The sequence below is a fragment of the Salmo salar genome, chromosome 15 (assembly GCF_965601325.2).
Source record: "Salmo salar chromosome 15, fSalSal1, whole genome shotgun sequence".
NCBI lineage: Eukaryota > Metazoa > Chordata > Actinopteri > Salmoniformes > Salmonidae > Salmo > Salmo salar.
This window is the reverse complement of record NC_138305.1, coordinates 46,766,436-46,792,500: the sequence shown is the minus strand read 5'-3', so window position 1 is coordinate 46,792,500 and position 26,065 is coordinate 46,766,436. Positions and strand designations below refer to the sequence as shown.

General features: G+C 42.5%; 1 protein-coding gene across 3 annotated transcripts in view; it reads left to right on the top strand.

Annotated features, from left to right (window-relative positions):
• The window catches only part of cd2ap (CD2-associated protein), a 78,991-nt gene that overhangs the window by 31,005 nt on the left and 21,921 nt on the right, over nt 1-26,065 (top strand). For 2 of the 3 annotated variants that reach the window (XM_014144589.3, XM_014144591.3), the window contains exons 3-12: nt 1,502-1,691; nt 5,342-5,442; nt 5,873-5,993; nt 8,361-8,539; nt 11,039-11,126; nt 12,188-12,282; nt 15,297-15,395; nt 15,550-15,606; nt 19,417-19,453; nt 24,637-24,699. In XM_014144589.3, the coding sequence (XP_014000064.1) occupies nt 1,502-1,691; nt 5,342-5,442; nt 5,873-5,993; nt 8,361-8,539; nt 11,039-11,126; nt 12,188-12,282; nt 15,297-15,395; nt 15,550-15,606; nt 19,417-19,453; nt 24,637-24,699 (1,030 nt within the window). The remainder of the gene's footprint in view (nt 1-1,501; nt 1,692-5,341; nt 5,443-5,872; nt 5,994-8,360; nt 8,540-11,038; nt 11,127-12,187; nt 12,283-15,296; nt 15,396-15,549; nt 15,607-19,416; nt 19,454-24,636; nt 24,700-26,065) is intronic. The other variant, XM_014144592.3, reaches the window with a different exon arrangement.

Sequence of the window (26,065 nt, the reverse complement as noted above, 5' to 3'; positions counted from 1 at the left end):
TACCTAGCTATTACCAATACAACCAGCCTGAGAACTGCAGTCATTTCATTATTCTTAGAAATGATTTAGGAATCTTTGTGAGTAAGTATTAGCTAGGTTGCCACTTGTTGTTCGCCTATTGAAATTCAGTTCATAAAAATAAATAGCTAGCCAGCTACTTAACCCTGTTGCCTAAAGCAATAAGCAGCCAGCTAGCCTCATCTGGTTAGTGAGGCTCTACCGTACCAGATTATGTGTTGTGAAACTAGCTACAATAAGGATTAGGCACAATAGTGGAATTTGCGGTTTGTTTTCAAAATAAAAGTATGTCATTGACAGTGATGCAAATTAATACAAATAGTAGAATTATTCCATACTTTTATTTTGAATGCTAACCACAGTCCACTATTGTGGGTAATCCTTATTGTGGCTAGCTTCACATAGATAAGTTAATAAATTAGGGTTATTTTAGATGACACCTAGCTATATAGTTAGCTAGCTAACTATAGCTACTGAAACAGATTATGTCGTGTTATTTGACACGTCAAACGGCGTTCCATAGAAATCCTGGTTGAGAATGGAACAAATGAACAACGAAACAGCACAGCAAGTAAGTGAAAGAAATAGGTTTTGATTACGTTTTACTGGTAATGGGGACATGTGTAAATGCCAACAAAATAACTTTTTGTGTGTTTAACCTTTATTTAACTGGCCAAGTCAGTTAAGAACAAATTCTTATTTACAATGACGGCCCAGACGACGCTGGGCCAATTGTGCACCGTCCTATGGGACTCTCAATTACGGCCAGATGTGATACAGCCTGGATTCGAACCAGGGACTGTAGTGACGCCTCTTGCACTGAGATGCAGTGCCTTAGACCGCTGCGTCCGTGTTAACTATTTAACTGTACTAGAATGCTTAAAAGGCCGCTAAAATTTTAAATATCGCTTATCAGTATCGGGTTTTTTTTGTTGCAAAGAAAATATCGGATATCACAATTGGCCAAAAATGTCATCACTAATTCAAATAGTGCCCTGCAGTTTCTATTCCCATATTCTCTTGAGATGTTCAATACATCCATAGTTTCATATCTTGAGAATACACACCGAGTCACATAGAATCTCCCGAACTGAACTCGTGCCCACAGCCTCACAATCTCATTGAGCCAGCTAAGTGAAGTCTAAGCTAAAACTGCAGCCTCGCGAACCTTATCTAAATGCAGCCCCAGGAGGAGTTGGCTAGCTAGCTCACAGCACACAGCAAATCAGCAGACATCGTCATGATTGGGGAATTTCATTATGTGATTGATACTACATTCACATTTTAGTCAATTAAACTACAATAAGTGCATTTTACTAAATTAGTTGAAGAAAAACACAGATCACAATCATTGCTAGCAAAGCCTTCTTCAAAACAGCCACTATCAGCAAGATCAGTGTAGGCTACATGTAAGTGATCCTCATTATAATTAGCCTAAATTAATCATTGTCCTCTCTGCTGTGTGTGGTGTCTCTGGTGGCAGGAGATGAAGAAGGAGCCCAAGGAGGTGAATGTGACAAAAGAGGAGTCCAAGGAGGAGGCGCAGCCCCAGCGGAGAGAGAAGAGTGCAGGGAACGTGGCCAACCTGGTCCAGCGGATGAGCACCTACGGCATCCCAGCTGGGGGCTTCCAGCCACACTCACAGCCACGCGGTCTCAAGAAGAGTAAGTCAGGTGTGTGTGTGTTAACAGTTGGCTGTGCTTTTATTGTTTAGGAACACATGTAGATGTCTCTACTCAAGCACTACCTGAAACACTTGGAGGAATACCTGGGGTCTTCCCCCATTCATTTCTGTTGACTTCAAGGGATATTTCTGGATTTTGTCAAAGAAACACTATCTTCTTCCCCAGAGTCAGATGAACTCGCGGAAGCTGATAACTAGCGTTGCCGCAATTGCTAACTAGCGTTGCCGCAATTGCTAACTAGCGTTGCCGCAATTGCTAACTAGCGTTGCCGCAATTGCTAACTAGAGTTGCCGCAATTGCTAACTAGCGTTAGCGCATTAATTGGAAGTCTATGGGAACAGCTAGCATGCAGACATAAAAATGGTATCTAAGAGTTCATCTGACTCTGGGATAAAGGGCTTAATTGCCAAAATCCCTAAATATCCCTTTAATCTACCATAGGCTAAAGCCTACTGCACACAGATGGAACTCACACATTCACATTTGTAATGCCAATACTGAATGACTCTTGAGTTGTGACTATATTCATTTCAATAGTTTATTATGTTCATATTTAGACATGCATGTACTGTTTTGTCTCTGAATTGGTTCCTAAGCTTATTCCTGGACTAAAAAGCACTTTCAATGAAGATTCTCTCATTGGGCCCTTGAAGCAGGACTTTAACCTCTATGGGCTAGCGTCCCACCTACTCAACAGCCAGTGTAATCCCGTGGCGCGTTATTCAAATACCTTAGAAATGCAAAGCCTTCAATTTTTCAAACATATGACTATTTTACACCATTTTAAAGACAAGACTCTCGTTAATCTAACCACACTGTCCGATTTCAAAAAGGCTTTACAACGAAAGCAAAACATTAGATTATGTCAGCAGAGTACCGAGCCAGAAATAATCAGACACCCATTTTTCAAGCTAGCATATAATGTCACATAAACCCAAACCACAGCTAAATGTAGCACTAACCTTTGATCTTCATCAGATGACAACCCTAGGACATTATGTTATACAATACATGCATGTTTTGTTCAATCAAGTTCATATTTATATCAAAAACCAGCTTTTTACATTAGCATGTGACTAGCATTCCCACCGAACACTGCCGGTGAACTTACTAAATTACTCACGATAAACGTTCACAAAAAGCATAACAATTATTTTAAGAATTATAGATACAGAACTCCTCTATGCACTCGATATGTCCGATTTTAAAATATCTTTTCGGTGAAAGCACATTTTTAGATAGCCCGGCATCACAGGGCTAGCTATTTAGACACCCAGCAAGTTTAGCACTCATCAAAGTCAGATTTACTATAAGAAAAATGTTATTACCTTTGCTGTCTTCGTCAGAATGCACTCCCAGGACTTCTACTTCAATAACAAATGTTGGTTTAGTCCAAAATAATCCATCGTTATATCCAAACAGCGGCGTTTTGTTCGTGAGTTCAAGACACTATCCGAAAGGGTAAATAAGGGTGACGAGCATGGCGCAATTCGTGACAAAAAAATTCTAAATATTCCATTACCGTACTTCGAAGCATGTCAACCGCTGTTTAAAATCAATTTTTATGCCATTTTTCTCATAAAAAAGCGATAATATTCCGACCGGGAATCTGCGTTTAGGTAAACAGACAAAAGAAAAGAAAGCATTCGGTCGACTCGGGCACGCGCCTAAGCCCATAGTACTCTGAGCGGCCACTTGCCAAAAGCGATGAAGTGTTTCAGCCAGAGCCTGCCTCGATATCGTTCAGCTTTTTCCGGGCTCTGAGAGCCTATGGGAGCCGTAGGAAGTGTCACGTTATTGCAAAGATCCTCAGTCTTCAATAAAAAGAGCCAAGATGAAACAACTTCTCAGACAGGCCACTTCCTGCATGGAATCTTCTCAGGTTTTGGCCTGCCATATGAGTTCTGTTATACTCAGACACCATTCAAACAGTTTTAGAAACTTTAGGGTGTTTTCTATCCAAAGCCAATAATTATATGCATATTCTAGTTGCTGGGCAGGAGTAGTAACCAGATTAAATCGGGTACGTTTTTTTTTATCCGGCTGTGTCAATACTGCCCCCTAGCCCTAACAGGTTAAGGTATTGAAGTATCTTAGTTATTCATTTTTCTTTTACTACCCACAACAAGCAAGAGGTGTCAAGAAGACTAGAGAATGCTTATTTTTTTTATATTGTAAACCAACAGAGGTTATGTTCCTCTCTTGAGTATCGCTCCTTGAATATAACGCTCAGAATAAACTGCTTTCATTTCATGTTTTCCATCTCACTGTGGGAGGAAATAAATCAGTCTCTTCTCTGAAGTGTGTCAGATTCTAGGTGGATACTGGATATAGCCTATTTCACCTGCTACTGTATTTGCTAGTCATGGAGGCTTTTCTTCCACCTTGAGTCTTTGTATAGCCTACACAACCATTCTCTTGTGACATTTGTCAATATAACTTGATTTAATTAAAGTGTCAACAGCAGGGTTACGTAAATGTCAAGTAGTCCCTATTGAAATGCAGCATTAAAGTGGAGATGACGAACTTCTGATAATCGTCTGTCTCTGCAGAGGCGTGTGTGATGGTATTAACAGCAGCACTTGGTCCGACAGTGATGTGCACTGACTAGTGGAGCTTGTGCCACCTGTTGTTAAAGGTTTTCAGAGAACAGTATATTGGAACGAACAAAAACATTCCGGAGCCTGAAATTAGTACTCGACCACTAGTCAAATGCTGGTAAAATGTCTGAGGGGAGGGTGAATTTCGTCATTGGCTGGTGGTGGACCAAAAAGTTAGTTTCAGGCCCTATACACATGGGTCCTAGTGTTAGTGCAGTTCTAGTGAGCAGCTATTAGGTCCCCTCTGTGAGGTGACTTCTCACAGTCTAGTTTACTCTGGCTAAGTCCCAATTATCTCTCCTTCCTCCAAAAATGTGCACTTGTTCACTTCCATTCACTGATTTTAAAGGAACTGTTTTGTGGGAAGTGGTGAATGAGAGTACACTTCAGGAGAAAGGAGATATTATTGGGACACATCCCCTCTGTGCAGCTTTGAACTGCCACAGGAACACCTTGCTGAAAGTCGCATAGTGCTTCTTGCAGGAGGGGAGAATTCTCATCCACTTCTTAGATTCAGACACGCTCTAGGGCTGGGAATTGCCAGGGACCTCGCGATACGATATCACGATACATAAGTGTCAATTCTATATGTTTTGCAATGCAATACTGTGATTTTATTGCACTTCCATGGTCCAAACCTATTGCTCACCTAATGTCTGCTGCAGAGGGACAAGAGAGCCATGAGAAAACAACAAGTTTTGATCAGTCATGGAAATAAAAGTGCTGAAAACTAATTTGCTCCCTATTTAAAAAGATGGAGAACAAGCTATGAAGGAAAAATATTGGAGTTTTTGTGCAGGTACAGCCAACTAGCTCAAAAATAATATTGTGATATTGTCAAAACGATACGACAGCATCAAAAATAATATCCCGATATGTAACTATAGATGTTTTCCCCCATCACTACTGCCCTCCTCAGGACACCAGGGTACACACACACGTGCGTCCAGGAAGTTGAAGCCTTGAGGCAGCCCATTGAGCAGACTGGTGTAACTGGTGTTCCCAGTCTTCTCAGGCTCCTGTCTTTTGTGGTTGCAGAACCTAAGAAGCGGCAGTGCAGGGCGCTGTTTGAGTACGTGCCCCAGAACGAGGATGAGCTGGAGCTGAAGATAGGGGATATCATCGACATCAATGAGGAGGTAAGGCTGGTGCTTCATTACACTGCCCTGCATTGGGCTATTTCCACTGCTCGTAATGACTTTCCTGCATTGGTTCTCCTTACCTGTGCTTTATTTAATGTCTCCTTGTTAGACTCATTGTTCTGTTGAGAGCTGATTTGTAGTCTTTTTTTTCTTCTTTTCTTAGAGGATAAGTTTTGCATTGGAGAATAAAAGAGAATTGCCATGATCTCTGTAACTAACTTTCTGGTAACTTAATTCTGTTTACATATTACCATTACATTGGATCCAAATTGTGACAGCTAATAGTATCTTAGGCTGTTATGATTTATGATAAGGTCTATTATATTATCATAAGGTGATTTACAGATAAGGTGATTATGGGGCATTTATTCTAAGGTGATTAGATGTTTACATCAGGTATTCATTGGCTTCTGGTTGGTTGTTCCAGGTAGAGGAAGGCTGGTGGAGTGGAACCATGAACGGCAAATCAGGACTGTTTCCCTCCAACTTCGTCAAAGAGATGGAGATGAACGCAGACGGACAGACAAATGACTTAACAGATGAAGCAGGTAATTATGAAGCTGGCCGAGCTTCAGTAACGAAGGCGTGACTCATGTTTAAGCAGAGCGAGTCATAGCAAGTTAGTGCTGCTAAAGAATGTACCTTCTTGGCTGAATCTCCAGGCTTTTGTGTTTTAATTATTGGGTCTACATGAGAGACGTCGATAGCCCACCTGTTGTGACGAGTGCATTCGGAAAGTATTCAGACCCCTTGACTTTTAACCAAATTTTGTTACTTTACAGCCTTATTTCTAAAATTGATTAAATTGTTTTCCCCCCCTTATCAATCTACACACAATACCCCATATTGACCAAGCAAAAACTTGTTTTTAGACATTTTTTGCAAATTTATAAAAATACTGAAATATCACATTTCCATGAGTATTCAGTACCTTTACTCAGTTGTTGAAGCACCTTTGGCAGCGATTACAGCCTCCAGTCTTTCAGAATATGATGCCACAAGCACACCTGTATTTGGGGAGTTTCTCCCATTCTTCTCTGCAGATCCTCTCGAGCTGTCAGGCTGCACAGCTTTTTTTCAGGTCTCCAGAGATGTTCGGGTCCGGGCTCCCGCTGGACCACTCAAGGACATTCATAGACTTGTCCCGAAGCCACTCCTGCGTTGTCTTGGCTATGTGCTTAGGGTTTGTTGTCCTGTTAGACTGGGGCAAAGGCTTACCTTTCTGTACTTTGCTCTGTTCTTCTTTCACTCGATCTGTCTCTCAGTCCCTGCCACTGGAAAAACAACCCCACAGCTTGATGCTGCCACCCAAGGGATGGTGCCAGGTTTCCTCCAGACGTGACGCTTGTCATTCAGTTTAATCTTGGTTTCATCAGACCAGAGAATCTTGTTTTTCATGGTCTGAGAGTCCTTTAGGTGTCTTTTGGCCAACTCAAAGCGGCTGACATTTGCCTTTTACTGAGGAGTGGCTTCCGTCTGGCCACTGATTGGAGGGCTGCAGAGATGGTTGTCCTTTTGGAAGATTCTCCCATCTCCAAAGAGGAACTCTGGAGCTCTGTCAGTGACCATCGGGATCTTGGTCACATCCCTGACAAAGGCCCTTCTCCCCTGATTGTTCAGTTTGGTCGGGCTGCCAGCTCTAGAAAGAGTCTCTTGGTAGTTCCAAACTGCTTCCATTTAAGAATGATGGAGGCCACTCTGTTCTTGGGAACATTCAATGCTGCACAAATGTTTTGGTACCCTTCCCCAGATCTGTGCCTTGACACAATCCTGTCTCGGAGCTCTACGGACAATTCCTTCGACCTCATGACATGCATTGTCAACTGTGGGACCTTTTTATATAGACTGGTGTGTGTGCCTTTCCAAATCATGTCCAATCAATTGAATTTACCACAGGTAAATGTTTGGAAAATATTCGGTGACGTGGTAAAAGAGGATATCAGTGCCAGCTATGTTATGTGGTGATTGTGAGGCGCAATACAAATTCAACAGTCACAAGACAGGACTTCAAATGGGTTTATTACATATCAAGGGAACAGTTTCGATAGGTTAAATGGAAACTGAAATCTGGACACTGACTGTCGGTCTTTTAATCTGTCATATAGCCGTAATATTAACTCCTGCAGAATGCAGCATTTCTGGCAGTAAAATGATACACAGGTGTGGAGAAATATGAATTCTTTCTTTCTGCATCTTGAGAGAATGCAATGCTCAGTTAGATACCATCTGTAGAGGTGTCGCCTTCATCATAAAAGCGGATAGTATTTCGACCACATAAAATGTGTGCGCGTCAAAGCCAAACTGAAATGTTATCAGAAACACGTTGTCATTGTCACAGCTTTCTTATTTCTTACAACCCGTCAAACTGATGTCATTTGGACATTTTGCACAGAAAATCTTTCCCAAATAAAAAAACTAACAATATATATATCTTTTTAAATTTTTGTTGGGGGGGTGTGTATTATATTTTCTCCCCAGTACCTAAGTTTCTTTGCTCCACAAAAGGTGACAGAACTTTACCGACATCAACTGGATTAAAGCATTCATTCTATCGATCTATTACATTATTCTGTTGAGCAAGGCTTTATTTAGACAAGTTGACTAACACAGCCTACCAAAATGGCGGAGATTATAAGCAGAAACGTATCTAAATCGGGCCCCAAAAAAATCCTCCACCCCCCTTTCTATATTTGTGGGTTATGGTTGACTGAGGGCCTCAGATTATCACTTTATCACATATAGTCAGGCGGTTTCAGATGGGTTACAGCTGACCCGTGCACCACTAGTGTGTGTGTGTGGGGGGGGGCCTAGCTTGTGTATTTTTCTCATGCACAAGTGTGTACATATACAAATGCACGTGTTTCTGCACGTTTTGCTTTGTTCTCTTCGCCTCATGCATTGTGTCCTTCCCACAGACGCCAGCGGTAAAGAAGCTCTGCTCCCCCCCTCCCCCACCCACCCCTCTCCAGGCAATGGAGTGATCACCCAGCCCAAGAAGATCCGGGGGGTGGGCTTTGGGGACATCTTCAGGGAAGGCTCGGTCAAGCTAAAGGCCCGCCTGCCCAGCACAGAGGGAGAGGAGAAGAAAGACAAAGTAAGTGGGCTGAGCCGGAACTCGGAGATGTCTGTCTGAGATGTCACTCACAAGGTGTCATGCACCTCAACAGGTTCCGATAAGGCTCAAATACGTGCTTCCCCTTCAAATAGACTGAAGTCCTCTGAGAACCAATTCACAATTGAGAGGAAGACGGGAATGTTTTTTTAAGTGTCCAAAGGTTCCCAACCGTCTGTTACATAAATACCAGTATAACAATAGGAAGAATGTTTATGGTCGGCATGTTGACGTACTGAGGGTCATATGACTGAAGTCAAATGTATTTCAACTGGAATGCATTGAAACCAATGCTGGTGAAAGTAATACGGTAGTTTTACATTGGATATTATTGGTTTATGAGCTTGTTTTACATTAACTAACATTCTGAGTTCAGCCTAAAGCTGGGTGACATGAACAAAAATACATTTCAAGATAAACTGACTACATTATCACGGTTACGATAAATTGAACGATAAGTTTATAGCAATGTGTTTTTTTAAATATTTTTTTATATTACCCTTAAAACTGCTACGACTTTGAATGTTGTAGTTATCAATTGTCCCATTAACTATCACCCATCTTAGCAAACTTATGTAAGTCGCTCTGGATAAGAGCGTCTGCTAAATGACTAAAATGTAAAAATGTTATTTCATTTCAAACTTCACATTTCTCTAGTAGGGCCCTATAAGTTATTTCTTGTAATTAACTATATTAGCTAAGTGGTCGGTGTCGATCATTTCTGGTGTATCGTCCCAGCGCTAGTTCAGCCACCATTACACATGCTCCTGTATGGGGACCACCAGTCAGCATTGTTTAGTGTTGTGACTGTTTAAGTCCTGGGAAAAGTGATGCAGCGTGGGTTGGGTATCTTTGTCAATCCTTCCTCCTCCCCAGGTGATAGCCTTTATTTTGGTTGCTAATTGTTTGGATGGCAGGCAGGCAGTTTCCCTGCTCCCTCTGACTGACCTAGTTTACTGGCGTCATATCTGAGGGCGATATTTCAGCGTATCTGAGGGAGACAAACTACAGCAGCACACTCAGATAATTAGTGACATTAATTTGCATGGATAGTGATAACTTAATAGTCCCGCTAATAGCTCACTGTAGGTTTAGTTGACAATTTTTAGCTTCCATTTAACCCCCTCTGAAACTTTTATCACATCCCCCCCTCTTCTCCCTGTTCTCTCTTTTCATGGCAGCGTTGGTTCAGTGTTTGTCACACAGCTTACAACATGGCATATTCCATTATGCTGTCGTTCACACTGTCAATCCATCAGTAGCAGCATCTCTGGCACTTTCCATTTCCCACTTTCCACTCAAGCTCTCTCTCCCCCTCTGCTCTCTCTCTCCCCCTCTGCTCTCTCTCTCTCCCCCTCTGCTCTCTCTCACTCCCCCTCCCCCTCTGCTCTCTCTCTCTCCCCCTCTGCTCTCTCTCTCTCCCCCTCTGCTCTCTCTCTCTCCCCCTCTGCTCTCTCTCTCTCCCCCTCTGCTCTCTCTCTCTCCCCCTCTGCTCTCTCTCTCTCCCCCCTCTGCTCTCTCTCTCTCTCCCCCTCTGCTCTCTCTCTCTCTCCCCCTCTGCTCTCTCTCTCTCTCCCCCTCTGCTCTCTCTCTCTCTCCCCCTCTGCTCTCTCTCTCTCTCCCCCTCTGCTCTCTCTCTCTCTCCCCCCCTCTGCTCTCTCTCTCTCTCCCCCCCTCTGCTCTCTCTCTCTCTCTCCCCCCCTCTGCTCTCTCTCTCTCTCTCCCCCCTCTGCTCTCTCTCTCTCTCTCCCCCCCTCTGCTCTCTCTCTCTCTCTCCCCCCCTCTGCTCTCTCTCTCTCTCTCCCCCCCTCTGCTCTCTCTCTCTCTCTCCCCCCCTCTGCTCTCTCTCTCTCTCTCCCCCCCTCTGCTCTCTCTCTCTCTCTCCCCCCCTCTGCTCTCTCTCTCTCTCCCCCCCTCTGCTCTCTCTCTCTCTCTCCCCCCCTCTGCTCTCTCTCTCTCTCTCGCTCCCCCTCTGCCTTCGCTCGCTCCCCCTCTGCCTTCGCTCGCTCCCTCTCTTTCGCTCCCTCTCTTTCGCTCTCTTTCGCTCGCTCTCTCTGTTCTCTTTCTGTTCTCTTTCTGCTCTCTTTCTCCTTGTGACTCAACAGCTTGTTACTCATAATCTAGAGGACATTCACCTTAGCTGAGACAAAACACATAATAAACTTAGGCCTGCCTGACTCTACCACTTATCTGTCTGCTCACACAGTAACTAACAAAGGCTTTCTGATGTTAGTCTATGTTTTAGCTTAACTCATATAACCCATATGACATACTCTGTAGCAGACTGGCATACTCTTCACAAACACTGACTTGCACGCTGACTAACTGTTTGTTGACCAGTCGGTGAGTCCACTGATGACCCTGTGCTCAGTGTTCATTCCGGTCAGGCATGGCTAGTCTCTCATTGGTGGGGACCATCTGAGCATTGTACTCTGCATCCAATCATGTCAGTAAATCCATCTGTGGTTTGCTTCATTTTAGCCAATCCCATTATTACCATCTGCCGCAAAGCCCGCCCATTCCAACGTGACAGACTCACAGAAAGCAGAGGGGGACAGCAAAGCAAAAGGTAAGGGGGAGGGTAAAGGTCCCAGTGTGTATGATTAGAAGTGTGACTGTTACATACAAAATGTCATCTCGTGCTATGTTCTCAGACAGTACAATAGGTGTGTTTTGTCATGCCCGTAAGGACCATTGTCCAACACTTGATAATCAGAGCACAACATTTATGGTGTTTTTATTGTGATTGTAACATTTTGTTCTTACATTGAGGTTCAAGTGGGATATATTGTGGTGTGGGATGTTGTGCTTCCAAAGTGTTCAACTTTTAAAGCCAATGGTAGGTTTAGGGTTAGCCAATCGTAACGGTATCACTAGGAATAAACTTACCACATCCATCACTTTTTTATTTTATTTAACCTTTATTTAACTAGGCAAACCGGTTAAGAACAAATTCTTATTTACAATGATGGCCTACCCCGGATGACGCTGGGCCAATTGTGCGCCGCCCTATGGGACTCCCAATCATGGCTAGATGGGATGCAGCCTGGATTCGAACCAGGGACTACAGTGTGACGCCTCTTGCGCTGAGATGCAGTGCCTTAGACCTTAGACCGCTGTGCCACTCGGGAGCACTTGACTCTTATTGGGTGTGTTAGTTTATTGTCGGTTTTGTTGGTCAATGACTCACTAGTGGTTCTGGCGGGGTCCGGGGGGGGGCAGTGCCCCTGTGACAACAATTTTGGACCCCCTTGTGGCCTCCCTAAATGTGGAGTATGAAATCATTTTTACATAACACATTTTTGCTATCGTTCTTTTTTTTACACCCGTTATTAGTGGCAACGCGGAACACTAATCTAACCCACACATTTTCTAGAGGGACGGCTTTAGGCGGAACACAACAGTATCGTACCACATGCATCTGCATTATGAACATGGTCTTTTGCCTGCTAATGCCTGCAATGCAGTGAAGAAAACGATATGACAACAATATGCCATGTGCGTCTAATGTAACTGGCCCCTCTAACAGTACAACTGGCCCCAGCTTGGCCCCCCCAGTTGAAATGGTCTAGAACCGCCACTGCAATGACTGCATTTCTCAAGAACAGTATTGTTCCTCTTCCCCCCCAGTAAAAGAATACTGCAAGGCCATCTTTGCGTTTGAAGCCACAAACGAAGATGAGCTGACACTGAAAGAGGGTGACGTCATACAGATTTTGAGTAAGGTAAGTAAAGCAACCCTGACCAGCACCAGCTGCTAGCCTGTGGCCCAGCCAATACTCCGTTGAAAAGCTTTAAGCTACTACTACTTCAAACAGGTTTTAAAACAGTCTACGTAACTGGCCCACTTGTAAGGGAGAGAGTTTACTAGAGGATGTATAGGCTTGTTCCCAGCCACATGTTTACACTATACACCTGGAAAATGTGCCTGTTTGCATATAGCTATAGCACATATAAACACAGGGAGTTATCTATTTGATCCTGGTCAACATGGTCCATCCCAGTCCGTGCATCTCACTTCCCGGACCGGACCCAGGTATAGTGGTACTGATTGTCCTCATCCACCTTTACTGCACATTCTCCAGCCCTGCTTGTCTATTCTTCCCTAGTGAAGTACAGTTGAAGTCAGAAGTTTACACACACCTTAGCCAAATACATTTAAACTCAGTTTTTCACAATTCCTGACATTTAATCATAGTAAAAATTCCCTGTCTTTGGTCAGTTAGGATCACCACTTTATTTTAAGAATGTCAGAATAATAGTAGAGTGATTTTATTTCAGCTTTTATTTCTTTCATCACATTCCCAGTGGGTCAGAAATTGACATGCACTCAATTAGCATTTGGTAGCATTGCCTTTAAATTGTTTAACTTGGGTCAAACGTTTCGGGTAGCTTTCCACAAGCTTCCCACAATATGTTGGGTGAATTTTGGCTCATCCCTCCTGACAGAGCTGGTGTAACTGAGTCAGGTTTGTAGACCTTGCTTGCACACACTTTTTTAGTTCTTGCCCACAAATGATCTATAGGATTGAGGTCAGGGCTTTGTGATGGCCCCTCCAATACCTTGACTTTGTTGTCCTGGGATCATTGTCCATTTGGAAGACCCATTTGCGACTAAGCTTTAACTTCCTGACTGATGTCTTGAGATGTTGCTTCAATATATCCACATAATTTTCCTCCCTCATGATGCCATCTATTTTGTGAAGTGCACCAGTCCCTCCTGCAGCAAAGCACCCCCACAACATGATGTTGCCACCTCCGTGCTTCATGGTTGGGATGGTGTTGGGATGGCGTTCTTCAGCTTGCAAGCCTCCCCCTTTTTCCTCCAAACATAATGATGGTCAAACAGTTCTATTTTTGTTTCATCAGACCAGAGGACATTTCTCCAAAAAGTACGATCTTTTTCCCCATGTGCAGTTGCAAACCATAGTCAGGCTTTTTTTATGCTGGTTTTGGAGCATTGGCTTCTTCTTTGCTGAGTGGCCTTTAAGATTATGTCGATATAGAACTCGTTTTACTGTGGATATATACACTTTTGTACCTGTTTCCTCCAGCATCTTCACAAGGTCCTTTTTCTGTTGTTCTGGGATTGATTTGCACTTTTTGCACCAAAGTACGTTCATCTCTAGGAGACAGAACGCGTCTCCTTCCTGTGCGGTATGACGGCTGCTTGGTCCCATGGTGTTTATACTTGCCAACTGTTGTTTGTACAAATTAACGTGTTACCTTCAGGCGTTTGGAAATTTCTCCCAAGGGTGAACCAGACTTGTGGAGGTCTACAATTTCTTTTTCTGAGGTCTTGGCTGATTTATTTTGATTTTCACATGACGTCAAGCAAAGAGGCACTGAGTTTGAAGGTAGGCCTTGAAATACATCCACAGGTACACCTCCAATTGACTCAAATGATTAGCCTATTAGTCAATTAGCCTATCAGAAGCTTCTAAAGCCATGACATCATTTTCTGGAATATTCAAAGCTGTTTAAAGGCACAGTCAACTTAGTGTATGTAAACTTCTGACCCACTGGAATTGTGATTAAGTGAAATCATCTGTCTGTAAACAATTGTTGGAAGAATTACTTGTCATGCACAAAGTATATGTCCTAACCGACTTGCCAAAACTATAGTTTGTAAACATGAAGTTTGTGGAGTGGTTGAAAAACAAGTTTTAATGACTCCAAGCTAAGTGTATGTAAACTTCCGACTTCAACTGTAGGTGAATGCTGTGAGCAAGAACTGGTCCAGGACCCTAGGCACAGATTTGAGTTGTTAGTCCTAATGATTCTTATTAGGATTTAGGTAGACTTGGGTAGTTTGCTCTAGGCACAGCAACATTTTGTCACAGAAAACTAGTGATCATCAACTGGACCAGTTCAGGTAGTACCTCTTCCTTTTCAAAATGGCCTCTAAACATGACCCTGATCACCATCGAGCACCCTGCTGTGTTTTGGAAGCAGCGTGACGGTAGGAAGCTGTCATCGTAGCATGTAAGTGATCTATTGCAGTTAGTTTCCCTTGACATTGGCCAGAGACTTGGGACCCTGTTGAATTTTACACCCTGAAGAAGAGCATGAGTGCCATGACTGGGAACGTGGCCCAGACAGTGCTAGGCCATATGGAGAGGTTGAGTTACCATTAAGAGGTGGCTCTTGAGTCATGTTTTGTTATTTCAGGCAGACACATTATGACAGATCACGTTTCGCTGTGGATTAATCATGTTTAAGTGCCATCTAGTGTCCATTAAGCAGACTTACATGTGATGTCTCACATGAAGTGAGGTTGTTGGAATCTCCACAGATGCCTTTTATCAGCTTTGAAGCTGATTCAAGCTGATGATATTGAATCAAATACATAATTGTTTATTCAGAGAATTTGTTTTGATTACCAAATGGCCTGATGCAGACATTTGGAAAATTTCTCGGACTCCTGTCCCTTTTTATTTGTATTTTATTTGACTAGGCAAGTCAGTTAAGAACAAATTCTTATTTACAATTATGGCCTACCCCAGCCAAACCCCCTAACCCGGACGACACTGAGCCCACCCTATGGGACCATGGCCGGTTGTGATACAGCCCGGGATCGAACCAGGGTCTGTTGTGACACCTCTAGCACTGAGATACAGTGCCTTAGACCGCTGCGCCACTTGGGACTCCCTTAGGAGTCTTTACTATGTTATTTTATCCTAGCCTTTTCATGGTAATGTTTAATAAATGCTTGACCTGTAAAGTTGTTATGTTTCAGGACACAGGGGAGCCGGGGTGGTGGAGAGGGGAGATCGGAGGTAAAGAGGGGGTTTTTCCTGACAACTTTGTGGCTGTGATGTCTGACGCAGACAAAGAGGTATGATGAAAGAAATAGTGAACACCAGATCACATACAGTATGTGTTCCCTAGTGGGCTTGTCCCTAGATCGCCTATGTGTAAAGTCAGTCATTTGTGTAATGGTCATACATGTTTCATTATAAAAACGTAAACTATTTCCTTTTATGTTGCAGCCGGCTGCCACATCAAGAGGATCAGTTAAACTGTCTCCCAAGCAGGAAGCAGAAGAGGTAGGCTGGGCTTTCCACATGCTTGTATTAGAGTACATGGTGTTGGTATATGCTCACGGAAATCATGTGGGACTCTTCCCTTGATATGGAGAGCAAGTCTAATGAGAGTGGTAGCCTGGGAATGTTCTGTTGACAGGTCAGATTGGGGTCTCGGTCAAGAGTCTCCTATAAGTCATCACACACTTTAGACTGGAAATGGTGCTTTCTCTAAATATTTATACGCATTCTAGTTACTGAGCTCTCACAGTTTTGATCCTGTCTCTAGCTAAGCCCTTTCACAGCTGTTCTGTTTAAAGAGAAGTGCAAAATATCACTTTTGTGAGTCTGCCTTCAAAAAAAGTATCCTCCAGCTAAATTATTTTAATATGTTAAGGTTGAATTTCAGGGAAGTTCTTTTAAGAGCAGACTAAAATATTCCTTTAATTGTAAGTAAAGTTCCTGGTACTTGAACTTCAATGTCCCTGTTTATTAGCTCTGTTGCCTCCTCGGCCCACACAGTGGCTGCTGTTGTTGTGTCACGGCCCGGTGGAGAGACCATGCTGCTCTGCATCACCATATGGAGGTCAAGCAGCAGCAGTGGTGGTGAACAGCTTTCTGGCCCAGAGCATTAGGAAGTTCTTGCGCCATAATGGATCTCACTGTTGCCCTTTGTTCTCAGTTCTGCTAGATGCTCAGTAGAGGGCAGACATGAACAATTCTCCATTAAGAGAGGCGGTCAGGCCAGTCTCTCTCGCTTTTTCTTCCCTTCTCTCTTTTTCTCTTCATCTCTCTCTTTCTTTATTTCTAGGTTGTTATTGTGAGCATGTTATAAAGAAGTCCCAGTTTTTGGATTGTTACAGGATACATACTAGTAAAATATGCATCTTTGCGAAGCTGGCAATCTGAATATCAAACTGAAATGTTGCAGTCTAGTATTTCAGTTTGAAATGGTCTTCCTGACTGATACAGTCACAATCTTATTATCAATTAGGAATTGCCGCGATATTATCATTGCGGCAATTTATTTGTATTTATTTTTTGCATGTACAGACTTCTAGCGCCAGCTAACATGAACTACCTAGCAACAAATGTTACTCTTAGAATTAATATAATATTGTGATACTCTTCTGTATTGATTTTCCCTCCATCCCTGTTGTCAATGCAAGTTTAATTACAGGGGAACAATTGTGCTTTTAACCTCGTAACGACTGAGCTTTTAACACCCCATATAGGTGTTCCATTGATGCTGTTGATAGTGAAGATTGTTTGTTTATTTAAATATTTTCCTGGTTTCTCACTCTTTAATGTATAGAAAATGTAAAGTCCCACATTCCCTGTGATTCTTCATGCTGCGGGCCCTCGTGACCACAGCATGTAAAACACATCAATTATAGCTCTCAGATTAGATACTGGTGGTAGATACCACAGTTTGGCTGCAATTTTTTCTCAGATATAGCCTTAATAAGGAAAGTTGCCATGGAAGTTGTCATCAAACAACAAACAGTTTGTTTTTTTGGCCAGAAAAAATATAACAGCAGAGTATGCGCTACGATTATTTGATTCTTCTTTGCTGGACACTCATCTCCTCCTTTTCAAAAATAAAACAAAAACAATAAATGCATGAGCCTGGGGAGACCAGTGGCGGCGTTTCAACTTTTGCAGATCTCGACTTTAAGATCATTGTAGAACGGAAAATAATTGCTTGTTGTATTCATTTGGAGCACATGCTTCTCTTCTGACTGATGCTTTTGCCTCAGCAGCATTAGATGTCTGGCGTCACTCCTCAGCCCTCCGTACTCTCACACACTGATGGACCTGATTCTTTCTAACTCAGGATCAAAGTGTTAGTTGATTTGTAGATCAGTGATTCGGCACAGTGCGTAGCTCAGGCTGACTACATGGAACAGCTGCCGCGTTATCTGCATCTGTGGCACATGAAGCCTTGTGTTTCGATTGATATACTGTTTTAAATTGGAGATGTATCAAGTAAGAATAAAGTCAAAACATGTTCGTATGTATTACAGAAGCCAGGCAGAAAGGAATAACATGAATTAGGAAGAATTTTAAGAAACTGATGAAGACCGAGGACCAACAATGATTGAACCGACCCTGACTTTCTTCTTTGTTAACCTTTCTGGGAACGGGGTTCCGCTGCTAAAGCATACCATGCGATTATGTTAGGACAGCACCTAGCCACAAAAAAACCATACAGCCATTTTCCAAAGAAGGAGAGGTGTCACAAAATTCAGAAATAGTGTTAAAATGAATCACTAACCTTTGATCTTCATCTGGTGGCACTCCCAGGACTCCATGTTAGACAAATGTTTGTTTTGTTCGATAAAGTTAATCTTTATGTCCAAAAACCTAATTTCAAATTGCCGTGTTGTGTTCAGAAATGCATTGTCTGAAACAAACATCCGGTGAAAATGCAGAGAGCCACATCAAATTACAGAAATACTCATCATAAACATTGATATAAGATACAAGTGTTATACATACGATTAAAGATATACTTCTTGTTAATCCAGCCGCTGTGTCCGATTTCAAAAAGGCTTTACGGCTAAAGCACACCATGTGATTATGTTAGGTCAGCGCCTAGCCACAAAAACCATACAGCCACTTTCCTTTTGATCTTCATCTGATGGTACTCCCAGGTCTCCATGTTAGACAATAAATGTTCGATAAAGTTCATCTTTATGTCCAAATACCTCCTTTTTGTTCGCACGTTTAGTCCAGTAATCCAAATGTACAAAGCGCGGGCACAAAGTCTAGACGAAAAGCCAAAAAAAGTTCCATTAGAGTTCGTAGAAACATGTCAAACGATGTTTCTAAACATCCTTAGGGTGTTTTCATCATAAATATTCAATAATGTTTCAACCGGACAATACTGTTTTAATTAGAAAGGAAAGGGAACGGAGCTCGCGCGCGTGACTAAACTAAAGGCTTTCAGCTGAGCACCTGCTTAAAGTGGTCTTATTTGCTCCTCTTTCACAATAGAAGCCTGAAACAACTTCTAAAGACTGTTGACATCTAGTGGAAGCCTTAGGAAGTGCAATCTGACCCCACAGACACAGGATATTCAATAGGCATTCACTTAAACTACAAACCTCAGAATTCCCACTTCCTGGTTGGATTTTTCTCAGGTTTTCGCCTGCCATATGAGTTCTGTTATACTCAGACATTATTTTAACAGTTTTGGAAACTTTAGAGTGTTTTCTATCCAAATCTACTAATTATATGCATATTCTAGCTTCTGGGCCTGAGTAACAGGCAGTTTACTTTGGGCACACTTTTCATCCAAACTTCCCAATGCTGCCCCCTATCCCTAAAGAGTTAAACGTGATGCACCTGAGCCAAAGTAAAGAAATGTAGTTGGTCGCTGAAAAAACATGACAACATTGTCCCCTTGAACAAACCGTGAAACCCAGGGCACCTTTCTTTGTTGCCATAGCACGTATTCAAGTAGGTAGATGCAGAGAGACACTCCCACACCTTAATAAAGAAGAATGTTCTCTATGCTTGAAAAAGCCTATTGGCTGTCATTATTGTCCTGTCAGTGCATTATGACTTGTCAGCTTGTGTAACTCCAGGTATTTTGGGTTGCTTTTCTTTAGAAAAAGGCTTGACTTGTTACCTCACTACATACTGTCATTTTGAACATATTCCTTGAAAGTTAAACCGAATACAGTGGAGCAATAAAGTGCTCTTTCGCTCTCTGCTTGTTGGCCATCATGGTGCATCTGCTGGGAGTCTGATATTTAAACTAACGAGGGCTACTGTAGCTGAATGAGAAGTCCGCTATGTCACATTGACCTACTTTCTGTTTTTCAGAGACCCAAGAAGCCACCCCCACCATCAAAAAGCATAGGTAAGGCCTGCTTATAATGAACGTGTAACCGTTGTCAACCTTCTTTTTAGATGATCATGTCAAAGATTGTAAAAGTCAGGGGCGCAACTTTCACTGGGGATGGGGGGGACATGTCTGTATCACATTCTGAAATGTCATTTTTGCCCTCCCCCCAGTTTTTATAATTGGAATGTGATACACAACGAGGTAAGGGTGTGCTTTAGAACCATGCAGACACTTCCGAGCAGTAGGGTAAGCAGTTTGGAGTGTATCCGACTGGATTAAAAATAATAATTATGTCCCCCCCACTTCGAAAACAAAGTTGCGCCCCTGGTAAAAGTAGATCGCTATCATTTAACAGAGAGGCAGGCGGTGGATGACTTGTCTCTCTCAGCCTTCGTTTCCAAGAAGCAGGAACCTGTGGTTTTGCATGCGACTCTCCACTATGTTTTCAAACTTCCCCACTGGTGTCGTCTCTTGCCGAGTGTTAGTACATTATCAATCAATATAGGCAGAAGGACACAAACATGTGCCTCTGCTTGTCTATCAGTGCACCCTGTCACCTAATATCATAATCTCTAGTTATGAATGCTCCAGAGGTGATCATGATTGTAATTAGTCGTTCACGTCTCCATCGGTTTGGTTGACAAGGCAACCGGTCTTGGGGGTAATGGCCAAAGAGAATGCGATGGAGGTGGAGTGTTCTAATCGCTTCCTCGCTCGCTCAAAATGATGTATAGATTGGAACGGGGGGGGGGGCTGGCTAAATTGTTGCGTTATTAATTAATGCACTTCCTGCCTTGAACTGAGAGGACTGTGTTACAGTAAGACCCTGAGGGGTTTGGGATTCAGGGAAAATAAACATCTATGAATTCCCCAACTTTGTTTTGTACCATGTTGTAAATTCAGTCCAGATCTGAATCCTTGATTGTCTGCCAAGGCGAATAGAGACGTGATGCATGTAGATATTTAGGAGCCTTTGACTCCTGTCTAATGGCCCACTGTAGTCTCACGTAGCAGACTTCTAGGGCCCTCATCCCGGCTGTTAAAGCGATAAAACCCACTATACCCGGAGGTCTTAATTTTCCCATAGATCTATATCTCTAGAGCAGTGGTTTTCAATCAGGTGTGCCGTAAAACTTTTCCTAATCTTGATTTTAACAAATGTAACACTCACTTAAAAAAAAAAAAAGTGACCTGTGGAATTAACATGGAATTTTTGAGCTAACGTAGGCTAATGTGATTAGCATGAGCTTGTAAGAAACAAAAAAAATCCCAGGACATAGACGTATCTGATATGGGCAGAAGGCTTAAATTCTTGTTAATCTAACTGTACTGTCCACTGTAGCTATTACAGTGAAAGAATACCATGCTATTGTTTGAGGAGAGGGCACAATTATGAACTTGAAAATGTATGAATAAACCAATTAGGCACATTTGAGCAGTACATACAACATTTTGAATAGATATCCAATGGTTCATTGGATCTGTCTAAAACTTTGCACATACACTGCTGCCATCTAGTGGCCAGAGTCTAAATTGCGCCTGGGCTAGAATAATTCATTATGGCCTTTCTCTTGCATTTCAAAGATGATGGTACAAAAAAAACGCATTTTTTTTTCCTTTGTATTATCTTTTACCAGATCTAATGTTTTATATACTCCTACATTAATTTCACATTTCCACAAACTTCAAAGAGTTTCCTTTCAAATAGTATCATGAATATGCATGTCCTGAACTACAGGCAGTTAGATTTGGGTATTAGATTTGGGTCATTTTAGACGAGAATTGAAAAGGGGTGCATCCTTAATTAAAGGCGCGCATCACAAGCCAAGTTATTTTATAATTTTACTTAGTCTCTGAGAACCATTGGCGCAGGCAAGTCTGATTTAGGCTTAGCTCTAACACAGCCTCTGCCATAAAAACAAACGGAGCATTGCTTTGTGTCTGGGGTTGCACTATTACAATGCAGAAAACCACTTGTCTCTAGCTCAAACCGTTCAAAAGTAAAGACCCTTTTAATGGGACCTATTATTATTTTTCTTCTACTGATCACGGGACGCTCTTAAAGGGGTACACACAAATGAATCATCATGAGTAAGGAACTATGAAAATGGTTCAATTAAATCCTATTGAATTTTTTTAAACCATGTCACAGAAAATGTATGATTTGCAGTCGTTAACATGATACAGTGCCTTTAAAGTATTCCGACCCCTTGACTTTTTCCACATTTTGTTATGTTACAGCCTTATTCTAAAATGGATTCAATAAAAACAAATCCTCAGCAATCTACACACTACCCCATAATGACAAGGCAAAAACAGGTTTTTAGATATGTTTGGAAAATAAAAAACAAATGCCTTATTTACATAAGTATTCAGCTCCTTTGCTATTAGACTTGAAATTGAGCTCGGGTGCATCCTGTTTCAATCAGTCATCCTTGAGATGTTTCTACAACTTGATTGGAGTCCACCTGTGGTACATTTAATTCATTGGACATGATTTGGAAAGGCGCGCACACACCTGTCTATATAAGGTCCCACAGTTGACAGTGCATGTCAGAGCAAAAACCCAGCCATGAGGTCAAAGGAATTGTCCGTAGAGCTCCAAGACAGGATTGTGTCAAGGCACAGATCTGGGGAAGGGTACAAAAACATTTCTGCAGCATTGAAGGTCCCCAAGAACACAGTGGCTTCCATCATTCTTACATGGAAGATGTTTGGAACCACCAAGACTCATCCTAGAGCAATCGGGGGAGAAGGGCCTTGGTCACGGAGGTGACCAAGAACCTGATGGTCACTCTGACAGAGTTCCTCTGTGGAGATGGGAGAACCTTCCAGAAGGACAACCATCTCTGCAGCACTCCTCCAGTCAGGCCTTTATATTAGAGTGACCAGACGGAAGCCACTCCTCAGTAAAAGACAAATAACAGCCCCCTTGGAGTTTGCCAAAAGACACCTAAAGACTTTCAGACCATGAGAAACAAGATTCTTTGGTCTGATGAAACCAAGATTGATCTCTTTGGCCTGAATTCCAAGCATCACGTCTGGAGGAAACCTGGCACCATCCCTACGGTGAAGCATGGTGGTGGCAGCATGTTGTGGGAATGTTTTTCAACTGCAGGGACTGGGAGACTAGCCAGGATCGAGGCAAAGATAAACGGAGCAAAGTACAGAGATCCTTGATGAAAACCTGCTCCAGAGCGCTCAGGACCTTAGACTGGGGCGAAGGTTCACCTTTCAACAGGACAATGACCCGAAGCACACAACCAAGACAATTCATGAGTGGCTTCGGGACAAGTCTCTGAATGTCCTTGAGTGGCCCAGCCAGAGCCTGGACTTGAACCCGATTGAACATCTCTGGAGAGACCTCAAAATAGCTGCCCAGCCAACATGACAGAGCTTGAGAGGATCTGCAGAGAAGAATGGGAGAAACTTCACAAATACAGGTGTGCCAAGCTTGTAGCGTCATACCCAAGAAGATTCAATGCTGTAATCACTGCCTAATTTATAAATTAGCAAACATTTCTAAAAACCTGTTTTTGCTTTGTCCTTATGAGGTATTGTGTGTAGATTGACTTGGCTATTCTATCAAGCACCTTACACCTAGATATGTCTTATTTTTTATTAAAACATTTATTTCACCTTTATTTAACCAGGTAGGCTAGTTGAGAACAAGTTCTCATTTGCAACTGCAACCTGGCCAAGATAAAGCAAAGCAGTTCGACACGTACAACAACACAGAGTTACACATGGAGTAAACAAACATACAATCAATAATACAGTAGAAAAATCTATATACAGCATGTGCAAATGAGGTAGGATAAGAGAGGTAAGGCAATAAATAGGCCATGGTGGCGAAGTAATTACAATATAGCAATTAAACACTGGAATGGTAGGATGTGCAGAAGAATGTGCAAGTAGAGATACTGGGGTGCAAAGGAGCAAGATAAATAAATACAGTATGGGGATGAGGTAGATTGGATGGGCTATTTACAGATGAGCTATGTACAGGTGCAGTGATCTGAGAGCTGCTCTGACAGCTGATGCTTAAAGCTAGTGAGGGAGGTAAGAGTCTCCAGCTTCAGAGATTTTTGTAGTTCGTTCCAGTCATTGGCAGCAGAGAACTGGAAGGAGAGGAGGCCAAAGGAAGAATTGGCTTTGGGGGTGACCAGTGAGATATACCTGCTGGAGCGTGTGCTACGGGTGGGTGCTGCTATGGTGACCAGTGAGCTGAGATAAGGCGGGGCTTTACCTAGCAAAGACTTGTAGATGATCTGGAGCCAGTGGGTTTGGCGACGAGTATGAAGCGAGGGCCAGCCAACGAGAGCGTTCAGGTCGCAGTGGTGGGTAGTATATGGGGCTTTGGTGACAAAACGGATGGCACTGTGATAGACTGCATCCAATTTGTTGACTAGAGTGTTGGAGGCTATTTTGTAAATGACATCGCCGAAGTCGAGGAGCGGTAGGATGGTTAGTTTTACGAGGGTATGTTTGGCAGCATGTGTGAAGGATGCTTTGTTGCGAAATAGGAAGCCGATTCTAGATTTAATTTTGAATTGGAGATGTTTGATCTGAGTCTGGAAGGAGAGTTTACAGTTTAACCAGACACCTAGGTATTTTTAGTTGTCCACATATTCTAAGTCAGAACCGTCCAGAGTAGTGATGCTGGACAGGCAGGCAGGTGCGGGCAGCGAATGGTTGAAGAGCATGCATTTAGTTTTACTTTCATTTAAGAGCAGTTGGAGGCCACGGATGGAGAGTTGTATGGCATTGAAGCTCGTCTGGAGGTTAGCTAACACAGTGTCCAAAGAAGTGCCAGAGGTATACAAAATGGTGTCGTCTGCGTAGAGGTGGATCAAAGAATCACCAGCAGTGAGAGCGACATCATTGATGTATCCCTGTGTTGATTGGAAAAAGTTTTCTGTTCTTTTAGGTTCATGTTTCCAAAGGGTGTTAATACTTATTGCAAGAACGCCTCCTATCTAGGAAACATCTGAAGTTTCAGGTGCTTGCAGAGCACTGCAAAGATTTCTGTACTCTCCCTGTAGTCTGCACAGGAAACACTTGAATGTCTCACATCCTCCTTGCAGAATGTCTGTTCAGTTTGCTCTGTGTACGAGTGGCTGCCCTCATAGATTCGTAGAGCGATTGTAAAGACAGGAGGACGTTACTAACCAACAGGAACATGTTTCGCTTTTCAGCTCGCAAACCCGAGGTCCCGTTCGCTGACAAGAAGCCCCTGCATCCGCATCCTGAGGACAGAGGTAAGGTTTGCCCTCTTCCCCATCCTTCCACCTACCTGCCCTTTCCCATTAAGGGGTGAGAAACCTTTCCCCTCTCCTTTCTGGGTGCTGCCAACACTTCCCACCTTCCAATCAGCTCCAAGGGATGTGGCTCTCCAGATGAGGTCAAACACCGATCACATTCTCTCAGATATCACATACATTTTATATTAGTCTTACTACACAACCTGACCCTGTTGTGTGTGTGTGTGTGGTTATGAAAAAGTGACATTGTGACACTGCTACGTGCCGAACATTTCGTCTCCGTATAGTATAAATTAGTCTTAAGTCTCACACCAATGAAGAGTTTGCTCTGGCTTGAGCATTTGCACCTGGAAGATGCAAGCTGTAATTTTGACATTTGGGCCCCTCTTAAAATCACATGAATAACTTAATGAATAACTAACTGTATATGCTCACTAAAGCTGATCCCAAGGGTCTAGACTCAAGACAGACACCTGTCATACAGATCAAGAGAAACACAGGGATTCACTTCTCTGTAGTGTTTGTGTTGACAGTTGATCCACTTGAAGGGAAATGATGACGCAAATATCGTTTTGGTCCCCTCACTTAGTCAGTGAGCAGCAGCTGCACCAGTCCTGCTATGCCTACCTGACCATGGCATATCCTACCACAGCCTATTAGAGGAGAACAGTCTCATCTTTTCATTTCACATGTTGGGCGTCGTGTCGCCTTGGATAAAAACAACACTCATGTCCTCTTCAGCCTCCTCTTTATTAACAAGCGGTTTACACAATTATTGGACAATCAGATGTACAGTGAATTGCAATCAGAAATTTGAGAGCACTTTGGCCTCCACTTCACCTATAATATGGATGGTTTTAATAATTGATCCTATAGATATTCTATGATGGGAGACATTATACATCTCTTTGGAAGTGTGTGTGGTGAGCGTAGGGCCTAATATATCTATATCTATCTATATCTCATAAATATATAGATATAGATGTAGAGATAGAGAGAGAGATATATATATATATATATTATATATATATATATATCTCTATCTCTATATCTATATCTATATATTTATGAGATATAGATAGATTTAGATATATTAGGCCCTACGCTCACCACACACACTTCCAAAGAGATGTATAATGTCTCCCATCATAGAATATCTATAGGATCAATTATTAAAACCATCCATATTATAGGTGAAGTGGAGGCCAAAGTGCTCTCAAATTTCTGATTGCAATTCACTGTACATCTGATTGTCTCTAATTAATTTGAATTTGTTTTAGTGCGGTGTTCCAAATGCCTGTATCGTGAGGGTCGCGGTTTCAATTTCTTTACATTTTTATTATTGTTTGTCTTTTTGGTCTCG